This window comes from Callorhinchus milii, unplaced genomic scaffold, assembly GCF_018977255.1.
Source record: "Callorhinchus milii isolate IMCB2004 unplaced genomic scaffold, IMCB_Cmil_1.0 Scaffold3, whole genome shotgun sequence".
NCBI lineage: Eukaryota > Metazoa > Chordata > Chondrichthyes > Chimaeriformes > Callorhinchidae > Callorhinchus > Callorhinchus milii.
The window spans coordinates 81,451,393-81,469,087 of record NW_024704744.1 but is presented as its reverse complement, the minus strand read 5'-3'; the positions used below and the strand labels follow the sequence as shown (position 1 = coordinate 81,469,087).

At 41.1% G+C, this 17,695-nt stretch overlaps 2 protein-coding genes across 5 annotated transcripts in view; one reads left to right on the top strand and one right to left on the bottom strand.

The window, feature by feature from the left end:
* The window catches only part of pex13 (peroxisomal biogenesis factor 13), a 10,679-nt gene extending 1,542 nt beyond the window's left edge, over positions 1-9,137 (top strand). Inside the window, exons 2-4 of the mRNA XM_042333354.1 lie at positions 2,192-2,898; positions 4,013-4,138; positions 6,371-9,137. Of these exons, the coding sequence (XP_042189288.1) occupies positions 2,192-2,898; positions 4,013-4,138; positions 6,371-6,663 (1,126 nt within the window). The 3' untranslated portion in view covers positions 6,664-9,137. The remainder of the gene's footprint in view (positions 1-2,191; positions 2,899-4,012; positions 4,139-6,370) is intronic.
* On the bottom strand, positions 8,187-17,315 carry LOC103178015 (golgin subfamily A member 6-like protein 22). 4 transcript variants are annotated; one of them, XM_042333357.1, is made up of 7 exons: positions 17,214-17,315; positions 15,319-15,593; positions 14,465-14,596; positions 13,687-13,845; positions 13,479-13,594; positions 12,125-12,230; positions 8,187-10,313 (listed from the first exon to the last, which is right to left on the bottom strand). In XM_042333357.1, the coding sequence occupies exons 2-7, from the start codon at positions 15,586-15,588 to the stop codon at positions 10,233-10,235; spliced, it is 864 nt and encodes a 287-aa protein (XP_042189291.1). In that variant the 5' UTR covers positions 15,589-15,593; positions 17,214-17,315; the 3' UTR covers positions 8,187-10,232. The 4 variants fall into 4 exon arrangements, with proteins under 4 accessions (XP_042189291.1, XP_042189289.1, XP_007890679.1 ...); XM_042333355.1 differs by having other exon boundaries at positions 17,208-17,291; XM_007892488.2 differs by lacking the exon at positions 17,214-17,315 and adding an exon at positions 15,790-15,822.
* Between the last annotated feature and the right edge of the window lie 380 nt (positions 17,316-17,695).

Here is a 17,695-nt window from a genome sequence, read left to right as displayed (position 1 = left end):
AATGTGGGGTTTCAAGGATACCTGAGGGTTAAAAAGGTGAGAAGACGCTATTGGGAGCCAAGCAGGAGGGACTCTGTCTTGCCAACATTGAGCTGGAGGAAGGTTGGCTCTCGTCAGGACTTGATATCAGATAGATAATTAGCCAGGATATCAACGGTCCTGGAGTCGAGGGTGAAGGCGCGAGGTAGAGTTGGTTGTCATCCGCATACATGTGGAAATTGACCCCATGCCTGGGGATGACATCGCCAAGCAGGAGCATATATAGATGGAAGAGGAGGGGACCAAGGACAGCCCTGCGGGATGCGACACATGTCAGTGGGAGGGCTGGAGGAGAAGCCATTGGTGGCCATGAAGTGCAGATTGTGGGAAAGGTAGGATTGGAACCAGGTAAGAACAGAACAATTGAGGTGGAGGTGAGAGGAGAGGCGGTGGAGAAGAATAGAATGGTCAACAGAATCGAAAGCGGCCAAGAAAGACGAGGAGACAGAGAGAACCCTGGTCGCAGGTGGACAGAATGCCACTGGTCACTTTGACCAGGGCTGTTTCTGTGTTGTGGGCAGCACGAAACCCAGATTGGAGGGGTTCGTGGAGGGAATGCCGGGAGAGGAAAGAGCGAAGCTGGGAAGCGACAACTCGTTCCATGACCTTTGATAGAAAAGGAAAGTTTGAAATGGGACGTCCTCTCGACGTGAAAGACATTTTATAATGTAATTTTGTATCGTATTGTTTTGTAGTTGGAGAGCAGAGATGGGTCAAGGGAAGGTTTTTTGAGGATAGGGGTGATGACGGCTGCCTGTAGGGGATGGGTACGGTGCCAGTTAATGAGGTCTATTAGGTGGGGGAAAGGAGGTGGAGCTGGGAGGAGAGGGGTAGGGATGGGGGTCAAAGGAGCAGGTGGTGGGTTTCATACTGGAAATCATGGAGGTAAGCGAAGAGGGGGAGATGGTATATACAGGGTTTAAATGTGTAGAGTGAGGGATGGTGGGGGTGGGACTGGAAGAGGAGCAGGAGGTGGGACGAGGTTCCAATAGAGAGGCTAGAGGCGACTTTGGACTCAAGGAAATCCATCATTTCCTCGCATTTGGTGGAGGAGAGGATGGCAGAGGCATGGGAGGGTGGATGCAGAAGTTGGTTTATGGTAGAAAAGAGGAGTCTGGTTGTCCTTAACTTCCAAGATGATTTTGGAATAAAAGGATGACTTAGCTGAGGCGAGGGCAGAATGGTAGGTCTTGGTGCAGTCCTGCCAGATCTGATGGTAAACTAATAAGGGAGGGATGGTAGATGGTTAATTTGGATTTGCACCAGGTGCATTTGGTGGAGTGCACCTGAGATTTGAGAGAGCGGAGGTGGCTGGTGTACCAGGGGGATTTGTGCGAGTAGGAGGCTGATGACGTGGGTAAGCATGTCGAGGATGGCTGAGAGGGAGTTGTTTAAAAGGGTGACCATGGAAGGTAGGTCATTGCAGGAGGGGGGCCAGGGGGTAGGAGTTCAGGTGCCACCAGGGCAGCGGAGAGGGCATGGAGGAGGATATTTCTCCAGGGGCGATAGAAGATGTGCGTGGCAGGGAGGGGGATGGAGGAGTTAAGGGAGATGAAATAGTGATCTGAAATGTGATCATTTCAAGTGGTAAGTAAGTATTGGAACATTCTTTCTAAAACTGCCTCCAAAGTATCTTTTACATTTATTTCATATATGACACATGGCCATTTTGGTTCTACCCAAATACCAAAACCATTGGGAGTCCTGTAGCGTAGTGGTTAGCACACTCGCCTCACAAGCAAGGGGACCCAGTTTCGATTCCCGGGCGGGCCGAAACCTTAGGCAAGAAACCTTAGAATTCCTTACTCCATAAGCCTCTATTTACTTAGTAGTAAGTAGGAACCCGGTTGTTAGTCGATTGGCGGATCGCTTTCTGGGGGTAATAATCCCTCAAAAAAATATGGTCACTCAATCCACGTGGGACATTGTTGTGTGCAATTGGCTGCTGCATTTCGGCCACAAAATACACAGTCAATCCACTTTACAATATATTCTGTGAAGCACTTTCAAATTACTCACTACGTGATAAGATGCTGTATCAAATGCAAGGATTATTATTATATTCATGTTTGCCAAATATGTTTCATAAAGATGATGCCTTTAACGGTAAAGCCTAGCTTTGTAAATTGCATTCATACTTCATGTCTTTCAGATCGTCTGAACTAGGAGCTAGTTTACCTTTGAGACCAGGACAGCCTGTGCTCACACGAATTCCACCTCCTGTACCCCAAAGGCCAGCCCAACAGATTGGAGGCAGAAACCTCCGCACTTACAGACCTGCATCGAGCCTCATGTCTACCGTATACTCACCTGGATATTCACAGTATGGAAGCTCTTTATATGGAAACTATAACCCCTATAGCTATGGATATGGAGGCCTTGGCTACAACAGGTTTCAGACAGATAATGTTCCTCCCAGCAGGTTTGTACAGCATGCTGAAGAAAGCAGCAGGGGAGCATTTCAGTCCATTGAAAGTATTGTCCATGCCTTTGCATCTGTCAGCATGATGCTTGAGGCTACTTCCTCAGCTGTTTATAACAGTTTTAGAGCAGTCCTGGATGTCGCCAACCATTTCTCCAGACTCCGGTTGCACTTCACCAAAGTCCTCTCGGCATTTGCATTGATCAGAACGTTAAAGTACATGTACAGGAAGCTGCAGAGGTTACTGGGTCTACGGAAGAGCTCTGAGGTAGAAGATTTGTGGGCGGACAGCGCCAGAGCCGTGGTTCCTGTTGGGGCTGAGGATAAAGCAGCTGGATCTGGCAAATCCTGGCCCATCTTTCTGTTCTTTGCTGTCATTCTCGGAGGCCCTTATCTCATTTGGAAATTATTGAGCTCGATTGAGGTTGAAGAACCAGGTGAGACAATCAAATGCCCACTGAACACACTTTGATTATAATTACGTTTTAAAATTCCCGTTTCCCGGGCAGGGTGAAACATTAGGCAAGTTTCCTTACTTCATACACCTCTCTTTATGTAGCAGTAAGTAGGAACCCAGTTGTAATTCGATTGGCAGATCGCCTTCAGGGATAATAATCCCTCATAAAAAAAATTGGTCACTCAATCCTCGACTCTTTGGGGACATTGCTGTACGCAATTGGCTGCCGAGTTTCACCCACAATAAATATAGTCAATTCACTTTACAGTATATTCTGTGAAGCGCTGTGAGTCACCTCAACAACATGATAAGGCTCTAAGTCAAATGCAAAGATTATTAAAATAATTTTGTATCGAAATACAGTGATAAAAAAATTCTCATGGGTAGATTAGAGAGAACCAATAAATACAGTGATCATTTTAATCACTTGTGTATTGAACAATTCAGCATATGTTACCTTAAAAAAATTCCCCCAAAATTTTTATTCAGAAGATATTTTCCTCACTGTCTGTGGGAAGTTTGCCAGACATGGCTCCCAGCAGTACCCCAACACACACTCTTAATGTTCCAAAGCCTTGACTTTTGCTAACCTGTGCCTAATACTTCCAAGCGTGGGGAAATTTCCATGAGCAGTTGGCATACATATCTGGACTCCTGTTTGGTTTACATACTACAAACTTTGAGAATGAACCCCATTTGACTGAGTGCACAACTTGTACTTTATCTTGTTAATGCAAAGGGTGTTTATACCCATCCTTGAGATCAATTTAAAACTCAGAGAGAGAATGTCATCTAGAATTGAAAATGTCTTTACTGCCTCCAAAGTAAGATTTCCATTGTAATATGGGATTTCCACATGCTCATTCCAGCAATAAGAAAATTGAATTAATAATAGAAAATAAAAATCCTTACATTTGGTATAACAGCTTTCACTTTGGGAAGATGTCTCAAAGTGCTTCACAGGATATATTGTAAAGTATAGCGACTGTGTAGTTGTAGCGTGGTGCTGAGTCCCCGAGTGTGTCGGACACACGGCTGACGAAAAAGCAAAATTGCTGTAAATAATAGCTACTTTTTCTCCTTTTTGGAATAAGACTCCACAAACTGGGCAAGTGGAGAGGACGATCATGTTGTTGCAAGGGCAGAGTATGACTTCATCGCTGGCTCTCAAGAGGAGATCTCACTGCATTCAGGTGATCTGCTGAACATGGCACCAAAAGGTGAGGCCTGAAACGGCGTTCTCATACCGTCGCCCTTCTCCCGTGATAAATACGCGTTAAATGTTGTTCACTTATACAATACAACATTACATTTGTATAGCATCTTTCATGTCAGAAGGACTTCCCACGACGCTGAACAATCAGGGGTTTGGATTTTTGCGGAAAAATAAAAGTCCCCAGGCTGTATTATTTAATTAACATTAAGAAAGAACTTGGATTTTTTTATAGTATCTGATCCACATTGAAATGTCCCAAAAGTGCTTCATGGGTAATTACCGTGGTGTACAGTGACTGTTTTGAAGGCAAACGTGGCAGCCATTTGCACACAACAAATGAATGATGAGATGAGTAATCAACGAATCTGGAACAATTGTTGGCCAGGACACAGTGCTCTGACCTTTAAGTGTTACATCTGCTCCATCACTCTGTACCATTGTAATGCACTTACAAACCGGGAGATTGAGCCCATTTGACTGAGTACACAACTTGTACTCTATCCGGTTTTAAAAAAAAACATTTGGTCACTCAATCCACGACTGTTTCGCCCACAAATATATATATATAGTGAATTATATATATATTATATTATATATATTATATTATTATTATATTATATATAGTGAATTCGCTTTACTGTGAGGCGCTTTGAGACGTCTAGAAGACATGATAAGGCGTTATACCAAATGCAAGGATTATTATTATTAATGTAAAGGGTGTTATACCAGTGCTTGACATCAATGGATAACTCTCAGCAAAAGAATCTCATCTAGAATTGAAAATGTCTTTACTGCCTCCAAAATAAAGAAAAAATCCATCACAATGTGGAATTTCCACCTGGGGATTGCTCATTCCAGCAATAAGAGAATTGAGTTAATGAAAGAAAAGAAACATCCTTACATTTGGTATAGCACCCTTCACTTCGGGAAGATGTCCCAAAGCAGTTCACGGGATATACTGTAAAATATAGCGACTGTGTATTTGTAGGCTAACGTATACAAAAATTTTTGCCATTCAATTCCTTGTTCAAGCCTCAGCCTCGGCGAACCTCAGGGACGGCATCAAAGCCAAACCTCATCCACATGGAAAGTTTTCAACGGTGGTCATTGGGTAGAGAAAGAAACCCTGGATGACTTTCACCACTTTGTTCACTCTTCACCCCTTGTCTACCTCACAGGCCAGAAATTCTGGGAGCATTCCCACCACAGCGTTGGCCTAGATCAGCTAACGGTACAAACCAGAGATTAAATAAAGAAATAATAATAAATTGGTCACTCAATCCACGACTGTTTGTGGGACACTGCTGTGCGCAATTGGACGCTACATTTTGCCCTCAAAATATACAGTCATTTCACTTTACGGTATATTCTGTGAAGCACTTTGAGACGTCTCAACCACGTGATAAGGGGCTATATAAAAATTCAAGAATTATTATTATTAAGATTTGGACCTGCCTGGTTGTTCGATACCGAGCTCCATTATGTAATTACGCAATGAGTTGTGGGGTGATGAGGGAGAATTCTAAATTCTACCTGCTTTACAATTTTGATGGCAAGAACATTACCTCACCTAAGTTACGAGTTGAATAACAATACTTTATTTGGAAAATAAAACATTGAAACATCAAAGTGACTTTCGCCTTAGGCTCTTGGCATAAAGGATGGTTTTATTTTAATAGTGGCTTTGGTAAAGGATGTGTAGAGATTGAATATAATAAATTAGTTGCATTCAAAGAATTTCCTTTTGTTCTCACTTTTATGAGTCAGTCAGCCATGCCTTGAGTAAATTAAGCGTTGTAATTTGGTCACAGATTATTAAGTATATAGGCACATCATTCACACTACCCATACCAGTAGGATATTAATCCGTGAACAAATTTGTGGGTTGAATTGTAGTAATTCCAATCAACTTGATCTAAAAGTTGATCTAAACTTTAAAAAATCTACACGGATTAATGAATCTTTCCACAATTGGCTTTTAATCAATTTGCCAAACTGAAAAGATTTCCTTTTCATATTATTCAAAAGATGTGCCACAAAAACAAACTTTGTTTGTTCCTTTGTTTTTCCCATAGTGAATAAACAATTTGGCCACTCAATTCACGACTGTTTGTGGGACACTGCTGTGCAAAATTGGCTGCTGCTTTTCTCCCACAAAATATACACTAAATCACTATATCAAATGCAATGATTATTATTTTAATGTTGCAAAAATGCCTTTTGCTCTACTTTTCAGAACAACAGCCCAAAGTGCGTGGGTGGTTGCTGGCCAGTCAGGATGGCCAAACGACTGGGCTGGTGCCAGCCAATTACGTTAAAATTTTAGGTAAAAGACGGGGCAGGAAGCAGGCAGAGATGGAACGTTTTGCAGCAGCGCAGCGGGCCAGTGAAAGCACAGCTCCTGCAGCACCTGCCATGGAGTCATTGGAGGAACAACAGGCAGCCTTTGAATCGGTTTTCAGCGAAACAACGAAACGTAATATGGAATGCATCGATATAGAATCCGTAGCTCCTAGCAAAGATGTTTAAGAACAATCTGAAATTGCAGGAATAACCACCTTCATTCGCTTTTACATTTCTGATGTATTAAATTATTGTTGATAGTAATTTGGCTTCCCTTTTTCACATTTTACAATACTTTCATCTTCAGACGATAACAAGCAACATATTCTTTGAAGAATAATTACAATACACACAAAGGTTGATGGTTAATATACTTCCCTTATGCTAGACAATTAGTGTCTGTCATAACGCCAATCATACACACACACACTAATGCCAGTGTGGGCAAGTTCGTTCTCAGCTATCAAAATCTTTGGATCTAAAGAGCCAGAAGGTTTCATAATATCAATAATAAACCTATAAATTGCTGACCTATCAGAATTAAATTTTGTACAGAAAGATTGCATCACTATTGGTGCAAATCCGGCCTGGGTCCTAAACATCTCAACGGTTTCTGTTTCATACTGTGCACAAATGGCATTTCAGTGATTTCATACGGTACTTGATGCCAATGCCGCTGACAAAAGCTTCTGCTATGGCTCTCTGCACTATAATGACTGTTAATTTGAAGATCAATAATTATGCTGATTTGTTTTAGTTTATGATTGGTAAAAACTACAAAACCTACGAGCATAAAAATGTGACAAGTAAAGTCTAATAGTATATTACAGTTTCATGTTTTTTGTCTTTTCAAATGTGCAATTTTTCTAATTGATAGAATCAGTGGGATGAATTTACATCAAGGAATAAATTGCTGGAAATCTGAAATGCAAAATAGCAATGGTGAAATGCACAACCAGTTGATCAGCTTTTGAAAGAGAAACAGGTTTGCATTTTTTATGAATTTTCGTCTGATGACAGTTCATAATCCTGCGGTTCTTTCAGATGCTAAATGACATGGTGTGAATTTCCAGCATTTTGCGTATATTTGATACTGACCCGTTTCACAGCGACACATACCTGACGGGTGGAATTAGTGTTGGTTTACTGGAATGGTACAGTGTAGTTATGAAAATGTAAATGCACCTTGTATTACTTTGTTAATAAAAGCGTGTTCCTGTTAGTGGCTATCTATAATTGTCATTTTGACAGAAGCAGGAATGTCCTTTCAGGTTTAAGGCTCCACCAACCAGTTTATGGCTTATGCATTGTGATTTTGGAGATGGTAAACAAAGGAGTACTTTATTGGTTTATTGGGTTACACTTAAAAGATTTGGGGGATCTGATCATAATATAAGGATTATTATTATCTGTATTACTCAGTGTTGCAGCACTATCAGTTTCAGTTCCAACTCTTTGTTTTAGATACTTTCCCAGGATACTTGTTTCTGCATCAATTCACCATTACCACGTGCACAGAGATATGAATTAAGTTTGGACTCATGAACAAACTAGAAGATAGCTTACCTAAGCATATTGACTATCTTGGTTCTTTCGTGAATCCGAAGTCCATATATATTCTACAAGGCAATTTTACTTAAAAGTTGATTTTGTTTAAAAACAGAGTGTAAAATGTTCCATTCCATAGTGAGCTAAAGGCATCAAAATAATTCAAAATTTAAAAATGATTTAATTCGTAGTTCAAGACATGAAATGATTGCCAAACAGGTGACCAATACTCTGTGCACAGACTATTATATTAGTCCCTCATAACATAACATTATAATTACACCTTATTTGAGAAATTACATCAAATTATATTCAATTTCCTTAAAAATTATAAGTAGCTAAGAACATTATGTGGCTATTCGTGATGCTTATTTCTACTAGTTCCTGGCCAACAATCCCTCAAATAAAATTGTTCATTCACCTCCTGGTTGTTTATGGGACATTACTGTGCGCAAATTGGCTGCTACGTTCACCTAGAAATACAGTCACTTTACTTCACAGTGTATCCTGCGAAGTGCTTTGGGACATCCTCCTGACATGAAAGGCGCTACAGTATATCTGTAGATGTTCCTTTTTAAAAAATCATTTTTCAAAAGAATATTTTTCTTTGTGTGGTCAACTATTAAATGGTGAGGTGTCTTGTTAATTTGCAGGAAAATTCTGCATGTTTTCATGGAATGCTTTTGTTAATGCAAATAATTGTGTCTACAACATAATGTTACAAGCGTAAGACGTTATTGATTTTTTTAATGCAATACATTAACCATAATATAACATTGAGCAATATATTGCTCATAAACTGAACTTGCCAGCAGTGGCATGTCACTCAAATGTTCTAATCACTGACATTATTAAATCAATTGTTTAAGAATAGTGATGAATATAACAGTGTATTAATGTTACATCCATCCCCAAATTATAAATCGCTTGTTTGTGGTTAATGTAGATTTAGGCATCACAGGACAAACCTCTATGCAATTATTTTTGTAATAATAAAAATAGTTTTGCCATGAAAATGTTTTTTTAATGTGTGAGTTACAAATTGTATTGAACAATAAAGGTTCACGGAATGTACTGTAAATTGTACATTGGCCTTTACAAGATATCTGTAACTGCTGAGTGAAGTTGTGTGTGATTTCGAAATAATCCATTTATTATCCTATAACCTTTTTTTAAAAAAATATTATTACAGTAAAATTGTGCCGCATTCACAATATCAAATACATCTTCCACATTTTCTGAAGGTTTAGTTAAGGTAACAACAACAAAATTACATTTGTAAAGGGCCTTTCACGTCAGGAGGACGTCCAAAGGTGCTGGATAGACAGAGTTACGGATGTTCCTTTTCAATTTTTTCAAAGATAAGGCTGACTTCTGAATACTAGCTGGTCACAGGAAAGATATCAACCAGTAATAAATGCCACATCAGAACTGTTACCTGTTAAGTGTTCTGAATTATAACCTTCAATAATGTACTTCATACCAGTTGATTAGTTCCACACCATATTTCATATACCTTGCTATTAGTAAATATATATATATTTAAAATAGGTTGGCTTTGGTTGCTCTTAATTATTTTGGTGCTGAGAAAGTAATTAGATGGTCACTTCACACATCGCCATGAAAGCAACTGCACCTTTTATGGTGCTTTAACTGCTGAGCCATGAAATGGTAGGTTATGTCACCTCTTCAATTTTCAACATCAGCCAAAAGTTCGAGCTGGTCTGGGACACGCATTTCTCATCTGTACTGATTAGGTAATCTGTTATTTAATGCAGATTGGTCCTTCACAGCAATTTTTAAACCTTTCCTATTGAATCCCTCAACCCAATGAGGGATTTCAATCCAGCCAGGACTGATTGTGTGGTACCCACTAAGAAGATCTTATGTGATCTTCAGTGATCATCTGTCAGAACTATTGGGATGCCAGATTCACAATATTGTTGATAGTTTGCATGAGTCTTTTTGTTAAGTTTTGTATTTCGTTTAGTGTCAGGCCTGGCATCTTGTAACTTGACAATCTCCATCAACCCACCAGTTTTATAATTTCGTGTTTTCTGACTAGTTTTAGTATTTGTTCCTGTCAAGAGAAAACAAAAGCAGTAAAGGTGGAACTTTTCTTTAGGCTACGTTGAAAATACAGGGATAAATTATTTAATTGCTTCACCGGTTGTTGCTCAAATGATTTGCAGATGCTTTGTAGTTCATCAATTGTTCGATTTTTTAAGTCTTACTTCCAGGATCTTCACTTCTTCCTTTGACATTGGAGATTTACAGTTGTCACATTCCTAAGAAAAACCCAATACATATTATAAATATGTATATATATGTTATATATATACAAAATATTAAAACCCACTGTATATATTTTACCTACTACATTGTTAATTGCAACACAGGACAAAGCAAGTACTGTGACTGATGAGACAGCAGTTGAGAGAATAAAAATCAGAAAATTGAGAAAACCAAAGCAAGTGAATTCTAAGAATATTTGCAAAGTTAAAGATATAATTCCTCAAAATTAAAAATAATAGTGATTCCTATTGAATAATAACTAACCTGGATTGGATTGTTTGGTCACATGGCGAGAGAAAGTAGCAGTGAATTTGAGAATCGTGTTGATGAAATATAGAAAAGGAATAAAAGTGTCATTCATCCACATGGATGGAAAGATAACAGCAAAAGTTGGAGATGTATATATTTTTGACGAGGTAACAGAGAGGGTGGATGAAGGTAGTGCAGTTGATGTAGTTTATATGGATTTTCAAAAGAGGTTTGATAAAGTGCCACATAAGAGACTTGTAAGCAGAATAGAAGCCCATGTATTAAAGGGACAGTGGCAGCATGGATACAGAACTGGCTGGGAGACAGAAAGCAGAGAGTTGTGGTGAACGATTGTTTTTCTGACTGGAGGGAAGTGTGCAGAGATGTCCCCCAGGGGTCGATATTGGAACCATTGCTCTTTTTGATCTATATGAATGACCTTGATTTGGGTAAAGGGAGTACAATTTCCAAGTTTGCAGATGATACAAAGCTAGGAAAAGTAGTAAACAGTGAGGAGGATAGTAGCAGACAAATGGGCAGACACGTGGCAGATGAAGTTTAATGTGGAGAAATGCGAAATGATGCATTTTGGGAGCAAGAATGAGGAGAGACAATATAAGCTGATGGTATAATCGTGAAGTGGGTGAAGGAACAGAGAGACCGAGGCATTCATATAAGTAAATCTTTAAAGGTGGCAGGACAGGTAGATAAAGCTGTTGAAAAAGCATACAGGATACTAGGCTTTATAAATAGGGGCATAGAATACAAAAGTCAGGAAGTTATGATGAACCTTTATAAAACACTGGTTAGGCCTCAGCTAGGGTACTGTGTTCAGTTCCGGGCACAACACTTTAAGAAGGATGTCAAGGCTTTGGAGAGGGTACGAAGGAGATTTAACCAAGATGGTATCAGGAATGAGGAACTTCAGTTATCAGGAGAGGCTCGAGAAGCTAGGATTATTCTCCTTGGAGCAAAGAAGGTTAAGAGGAGACTTAATGGAAATTTTCAAAATTATGAGGGGATTCAATACAGTGAACAAAGAGAAACTATTATCACTGGTGGGTGGTTTGGTAACCCGAGGAAATGATTTAAAATGGTTGTTAAAAGAAACAGAGGGTTGGTGAGAAGAAATGTTTTCACACAGCAAGTTGTTCGGATCTGGATGCATTGCCTGAAAGAGTGGTGGAAGCCGATTCCTAACAACTTTTAAGAGAGTAGATAATTATTTGGGGAGGACAAGTTTGCAGGGCTATGGGAGAGAGCAGTGGATTGGGATTGATTTGGATAGCTCTTTTAAAAGAGCCGGCACAGACACGATGGGCCGAATGGCCTCCTTCTGTGCTGTATAATTCTATGTAACCTGAGTCAGTGTAACAGATGAGCACAAGAACAATAATGTGTTGAAAATGAAGTTCCATGTTACATGTGTTAAATCTCCAATTATGTCATCAGGGTAAATGGGAGAGGATCTAATTATCACAGGTGTCTTTATCGTGAAAATCACTGGTCACTCTAAACAAGTCGGCGATTGGGCTTGTTCATTTATGGAATTTACCTGTTCGAGAGACTTTTGCAACTCAAGTTTTCTTTCAAGTACAGTGACTTCATCTGATACACTCTTTAATTCCTTTTTCATTCCATTCAATTGCTCCTGTCGTTCCCTTTTTCGATCAGAAAGAAAATATGCACAGTCTTATATAAACTTCAATGGTAAAGGAATATAGCTGTTATTTTCAGTGGCTGCTAGATTTGACAATAATCTCAATGATTATTTGAAAACAGGAAAATTCTACTATATGTGTAAATCATCAAAGTCAGCCAAATTTAGCTTTGAGAAGTATATCTTACAGTAATTAATCAATCAGGATGTCATTTAGTTGGATAGTGTTAAAAACACAAATGGTTCTCATTAATCAGAAATAAATGACTTACGTTTGATACAGTGCCATATCACAGAAAATAACAATAATTTGCATTTATATAGGCCCTTCATGAAGGATAGCATCTCAGAGCTCCTTGAGCTGCCCCTTGAAGCTACTTCCTCTGGGTGGTCTAAAGCAGGGACTAGAATGCTCAATTTGTACTTCTTCAATCCCGCTTTACACTGCAAAATTTGTGGTGAATTGCAGAAACTTTGGGTGAAAAGTTTAGAATAAATCCATTTGTTTCATCCTGCTGCCTCTAAGATAATGAGCCAAATGTGCTTGGGAACAAACACTTGCAGTTTCTTTCCAACCATCTCCGGGTCCATAAACGTGCGTTTTTATGAGCAGCTACAAAATCTGGTATTACTGGGAATTTTGCTACAGGAGACACAAAGATTGGTGTGAGATGTAAGGATTAAAAAAAAGTGTGCCCACACAGGAGCGTAAAAANCGAAAGAAAATTGGTTGGTGCAGTGAGTTCAGCGCCCAATGTAACCTGAAAATCATGGGAACAAAAGACAGATAGCTTCAAAGAAAATGTTGTATCTCTAAGCAACAAGGAATCTTTAGTCTTCCACATAGTCCTATATATATTTATACTTCTGTAACTACTGTTATATAAACTAGGGAGATCTAATTTTCAAACTATTGTCTGTGCCACATTAGCTAATATCAACTGGAGCAATGGTAGAAGTGCTACTCTTGGCCTCAGTGACCCCCAAATAAGGGAGGCAGAAAATATGGTGCTCTTGATCATCCTCCGGTAACCTTTATGTGAAAGTATGAGTGTGGGGTCTTTGAGATGGAGCAGAAATAAGAGCACATGTCCTTCTCATTTGAATAGCCTACTGATGCTCACACATTACAACCGCTTAGGTGAGATACATGAGAGTTTCTAATATTTCTAGACCCGTGCCCAACATTAGTTACCATCTTCACGAAAGAAAAGGAAAAAAATTAATGATGGTGTGGGGGAGGAAGTACCAAGATTTTCCTTTTAGGATCTCTGAGATTTGTTGCTTCATCTTGGCAATCTTCTCATCTCTGCAGTTAATCTCTGATGTAGTCTCTTTTATGATTGTAGCCACTCTAACTTTGTGCTGCAGTGAAATGAAAGAAACAAATGCATAGTCAGGTTCAGGAAAAGCAAATTCCAGTCATTTTCACCACACATGGTTTGAAAACTACTAACCAACTCTTTAAGGTCCTCAGTACTTTGTTCATACTCCTTTTGATGATCATGAAGTAACTGTATCTTTTCTGCTACCACATTTTCTGATTGTTCCAGCTTCTCTCGTGTCAGTTCATGAGATTGTTGTTCTTCTTCCACCAACTGAGCGTGTTCAGAAATCTGCAGAAAATGTCAACTGAGGAAAACAACTGCTATCAAGGATATCCCCATCCTAAGTTAACACAACCAAAAACATGTATGTTACTGAAAGAGGTATATCTGTGAGTTGTAAATCTATTTATAATAATACTCCTTACATTTGATAAAGCACCTTTCACATCAGGAGGATGCCCAAATGCACTTCACAGGATTTACTGTAGAGTGACACTATTTGTCAGTGTCCTGGCCAGTATTTGCTCATACTGGAGTACGGTTCTATCAGTACCCCATCTAAGTGGCATTTCCTCTGTGTGAGCATTAAGTGTCAGCAGAATTTGGTATCTCCAGTGAGCAAAGTACAGACATTTTTGAGTTCTTCTGAATAATTCATAGCAGTGTTGTGCTACACTAATTCCAATATCTTTAAGCTGCCAATTTTGACAAGGGACCTGCCATAGTATTCTTTGACAGTTCTTTCTCATTCAACTAGTTAAGTGTACATGTTGCCTGTAAACGTATTATTAGAGGCTATTAGCTTCCCATTTTGAATGTCTTATATTGCTTTTGGAAAATGAAAAATGGTTTAGATACATGTAAAACTGAACAGTGGGTTGAACATGTTTCAAAGAACTAACTTTACCTTATCTTGCATTAATTTGGTGACATTGTTTAAGCTTGTATCCTTTTCTTCTAATTGTGTTTTCAGCTGCACAATTTCTCTTTCCAACATACAGATTCTTTCCAGCATTTGATTCTGTTCATCTAAGGAAACCTACATGTAATACACAAGTTAAAAAGTATATAAAAATGTAATTATAAATCACTTATACTCAGTTGGTATTTCAGACGATTAGAACTTTTGAATGCTAATTCTATGCCACATTTACTCGCTGTATAATAATTCCTTCAAAAAAATAGATTGGTCACTTCAATCCACAACTGTTTTGTGAAACACTGCTGTGTGCAATTGGCTGCTGTGTTTTGCCCACAAAATATACAGTCACCTTACTTTATAGTATATTCCGTGAAGCCTTTTGAGACGTCTCGAAGACATGATAGAGCGCTATATCAAATGCAAGAATTATTATTATTATTTTAAATAATTCCATTGGATTTCCAGAATACTAAATTGATAAAAGGGACACTGAACCTTATCCCCAATGGGTCAGAGCTCCTGAATGACACTTGAGCTCTTTGGGAATTCCAGTCTACGTGATTTCTCACTTCTTCATTAAATTGCAAAAGAATGTGTGAGAGTTTTATGTATTTATTCAATGGCCAAATAATACTGCAATTCCAATGAATTAAAGAGTTATATGCATGGTCAGATCAGAGACTGCGTTGTCCAGTAACTATACTCTCATTGATACATATGGGACAGTTTTACCAACATTCTTAATTCAACAACTTTAAACAATAGTTTTGATGTCAAAATACAACTGAAAATTGATCTAATGTCATAAAGTTATAAATTAAATAAGAATTGTATCTTACTTGAAACGTTGCATCTTTGGAAGTTTTTTCAGGTTTATCTCCTTCACAATTTCTCTTTGATATCCCAAACTTTGGTATTTTAACAGTGGTGAAATGGGTAGTTAATGATTTTGTCTTTGGTATGGCCATAGCTTTTCCAGTTACACCATTAAAAAATGAAGGGTCTTCAGCTAGTATATACAGTCCTGGGGCAGCACTGTTGTGTTTCGTGCTACCAACTACTTGTGTCGCTCCTGCTTTCATAGTAGAATTTCTGGATTTGACAGACATTCCTCCTGAAATGGGTCAGATGGTTTGAAGCAGAAATAGCTTTTCTTTTTAATATAATTGCTAATATTCATGGGAATTCAATAACAGCATTAACAACACAATGTGTACTTATAGACTTGTATCCTTGAAGGGAGAATGTCTCACAAGTGTGGGAGAAAGCAGGCTGCGAGGAAATAAAACAGGTGTCTATCCTGAAATTACCTGTCCTGTAGCTCAGTGGTTAGAGCACTTGCTTTGCAAGCGAGACACCTTGGTTCAATTCCAGGCAGGGTGAAACCTTGGGCAAGTTTCCTTACTCCACACAGAGCCTAATAATAATCCCTCCAAAAAACAAAACAATAATAAATTGGTCATTTTCAATCCACGACTGTTTGTGGGACACTGCTGTGCACAATTGGCTGCCGCATTTCGCCCACAAATATACGGTCAATTCACTTTACAGCATATTCTGTGAAGCGCTTTGAGACGTCGAGAAGACATAAAAAACGCTATATCAAAATGCAAGGATTATTATTATTATTACCCTTTGTACCTGTAAACCAGTATGAGCAGCAGTTTACAAGTGCAAAGGGCATTGTCTCAGCGCATCCCGAAGCAACATCCCAAAGCTTGGCACCACCTCAGCAATGCATGTCCGATTAATCCCACCCGCTCACTGGCTCTTGGTTTTGTGTGCGCCTTGGGACGTCCTCTCGATGTGAAAGGGGGGTGGGGGGGCGCTACGCAAATGCAAGTTGTCGTCATCGTTTTTGAATCAGGGTGATGTCCTGCAGAACTCGGCACCTTGACCACCTGTAGGGGGGGGTGGCGTGGGGGGGGGGGTGGGGAGGGGTTGGTGTAGGGGGGGTTGGTGTAGGGGGGGGTTGGTGTGGGGGGGGGGGTTGGTGTGGGGGGGGGTTGGTGTGGGGGGGGTTGGTGTGGGGGGGGGGTTGGTGTGGGGGGGGGTTGGTGTAGGGGGGGGTTGGTGTAGGGGGGGTTGGTGTAGGGGGGGGTTGGTGTAGGGGGGGGTTGGTGTAGGGGGGGGTTGGTGTAGGGGGGGTTGGTGTAGGGGGGGTTGGTGCAGGGGGGGGTTGGTGTAGGGGGGGGTTGGTGTAGGGGGGGGGTTGGTGTAGGGGGGTTGGTGTAGGGGGGGTTGGTGTAGGGGGGGGTTGGTGTAGGGGGGTTGGTGTAGGGGGGGGTTGGTGTAGGGGGGGGGTTGGTGTAGGGGGGGGTGGTGTAGGGGGGGTTGGTGTAGGGGGGGGTTGGTGTAGGGGGGGTGGTGTAGGGGGGGGTTGGTGTAGGGGGGGTTGGTGTAGGGGGGGGTTGGTGTAGGGGGGGTTGGTGTAGGGGGGGGTTGGTGTAGGGGGGGGTTGGTGTAGGGGGGGTTGGTGTAGGGGGGGGTTGGTGTAGGGGGGGGTTGGTGTAGGGGGGGTTGGTGTAGGGGGGGGTTGGTGTAGGGGGGGTTGGTGTAGGGGGGGTTGGTGTAGGAGGGTTTGGTGGTGTGTGGGGTGGTGGGATGGGGGGGCTGTGGGGAGGTGGTGTGTGGGGGGTGGTGTGGAAGGGTGAGGACTGTGTTGGTATAACTCTGAACTCTTCAGTCACAGGCTGTCAGCTCAGGCCATTATCCCTCCCACACTCACACACACTTGATCTGTTTCGCCGCTGAATTGAGCTCCTCGCCCTCGTCTGGGCTCTCGCCTCCTCTCCGCCCCCCGCACCGCACCCGCTGGAGAGAGAGAGAGAGAGAGAGAGCACGACATCCCCGTTGCCTGGTAACGCACGGACGCCTGACGTGCTGCAGTGCGGCGGTATTCAGAGCGAGGGGCAGAGGTGAAGAGGCCGGGCCCCGGGCGGGCGGAGCAACACAACACAACACACGGGAGGCAAACAAAACACTGCGACACGCAAAGCCGCCCCCCCGCCCCCGCGTCATCACCCCCCCGCCCCACCCCCGCCCCCTTCTCATGAGCCAGACATTCAAACACGTCTACAGCCCAAAAACTCGCCCCCCCAAAAAGTAGCCCAACGTTAAAGCGTTGCCGGGACTCATTCTTCCTCGTCCCACAAAGAGGTCCCGCTCCCGCCCACAGCTCCCATTGGGCGAGTCGCGGCCCTGTCCCCGCCCCGC

Coding starts and splice junctions, on each gene's coding strand:
- LOC103178015 (XM_042333357.1), bottom strand. CDS start 15,588: ATGTCTGTCAAATCCAGAAATTCTACTATGAAAGCAGGAGCGACACAA. Junction 14,597..15,318: donor CCAAAGATGCAACGTTTCAA/GTAAGATACAAT, acceptor TATTACATGTAG/GTTTCCTTAGATGAACAGAA. Junction 13,846..14,464: donor CCAAATTAATGCAAGATAAG/GTAAAGTTAGTT, acceptor CATTTTCTGCAG/ATTTCTGAACACGCTCAGTT.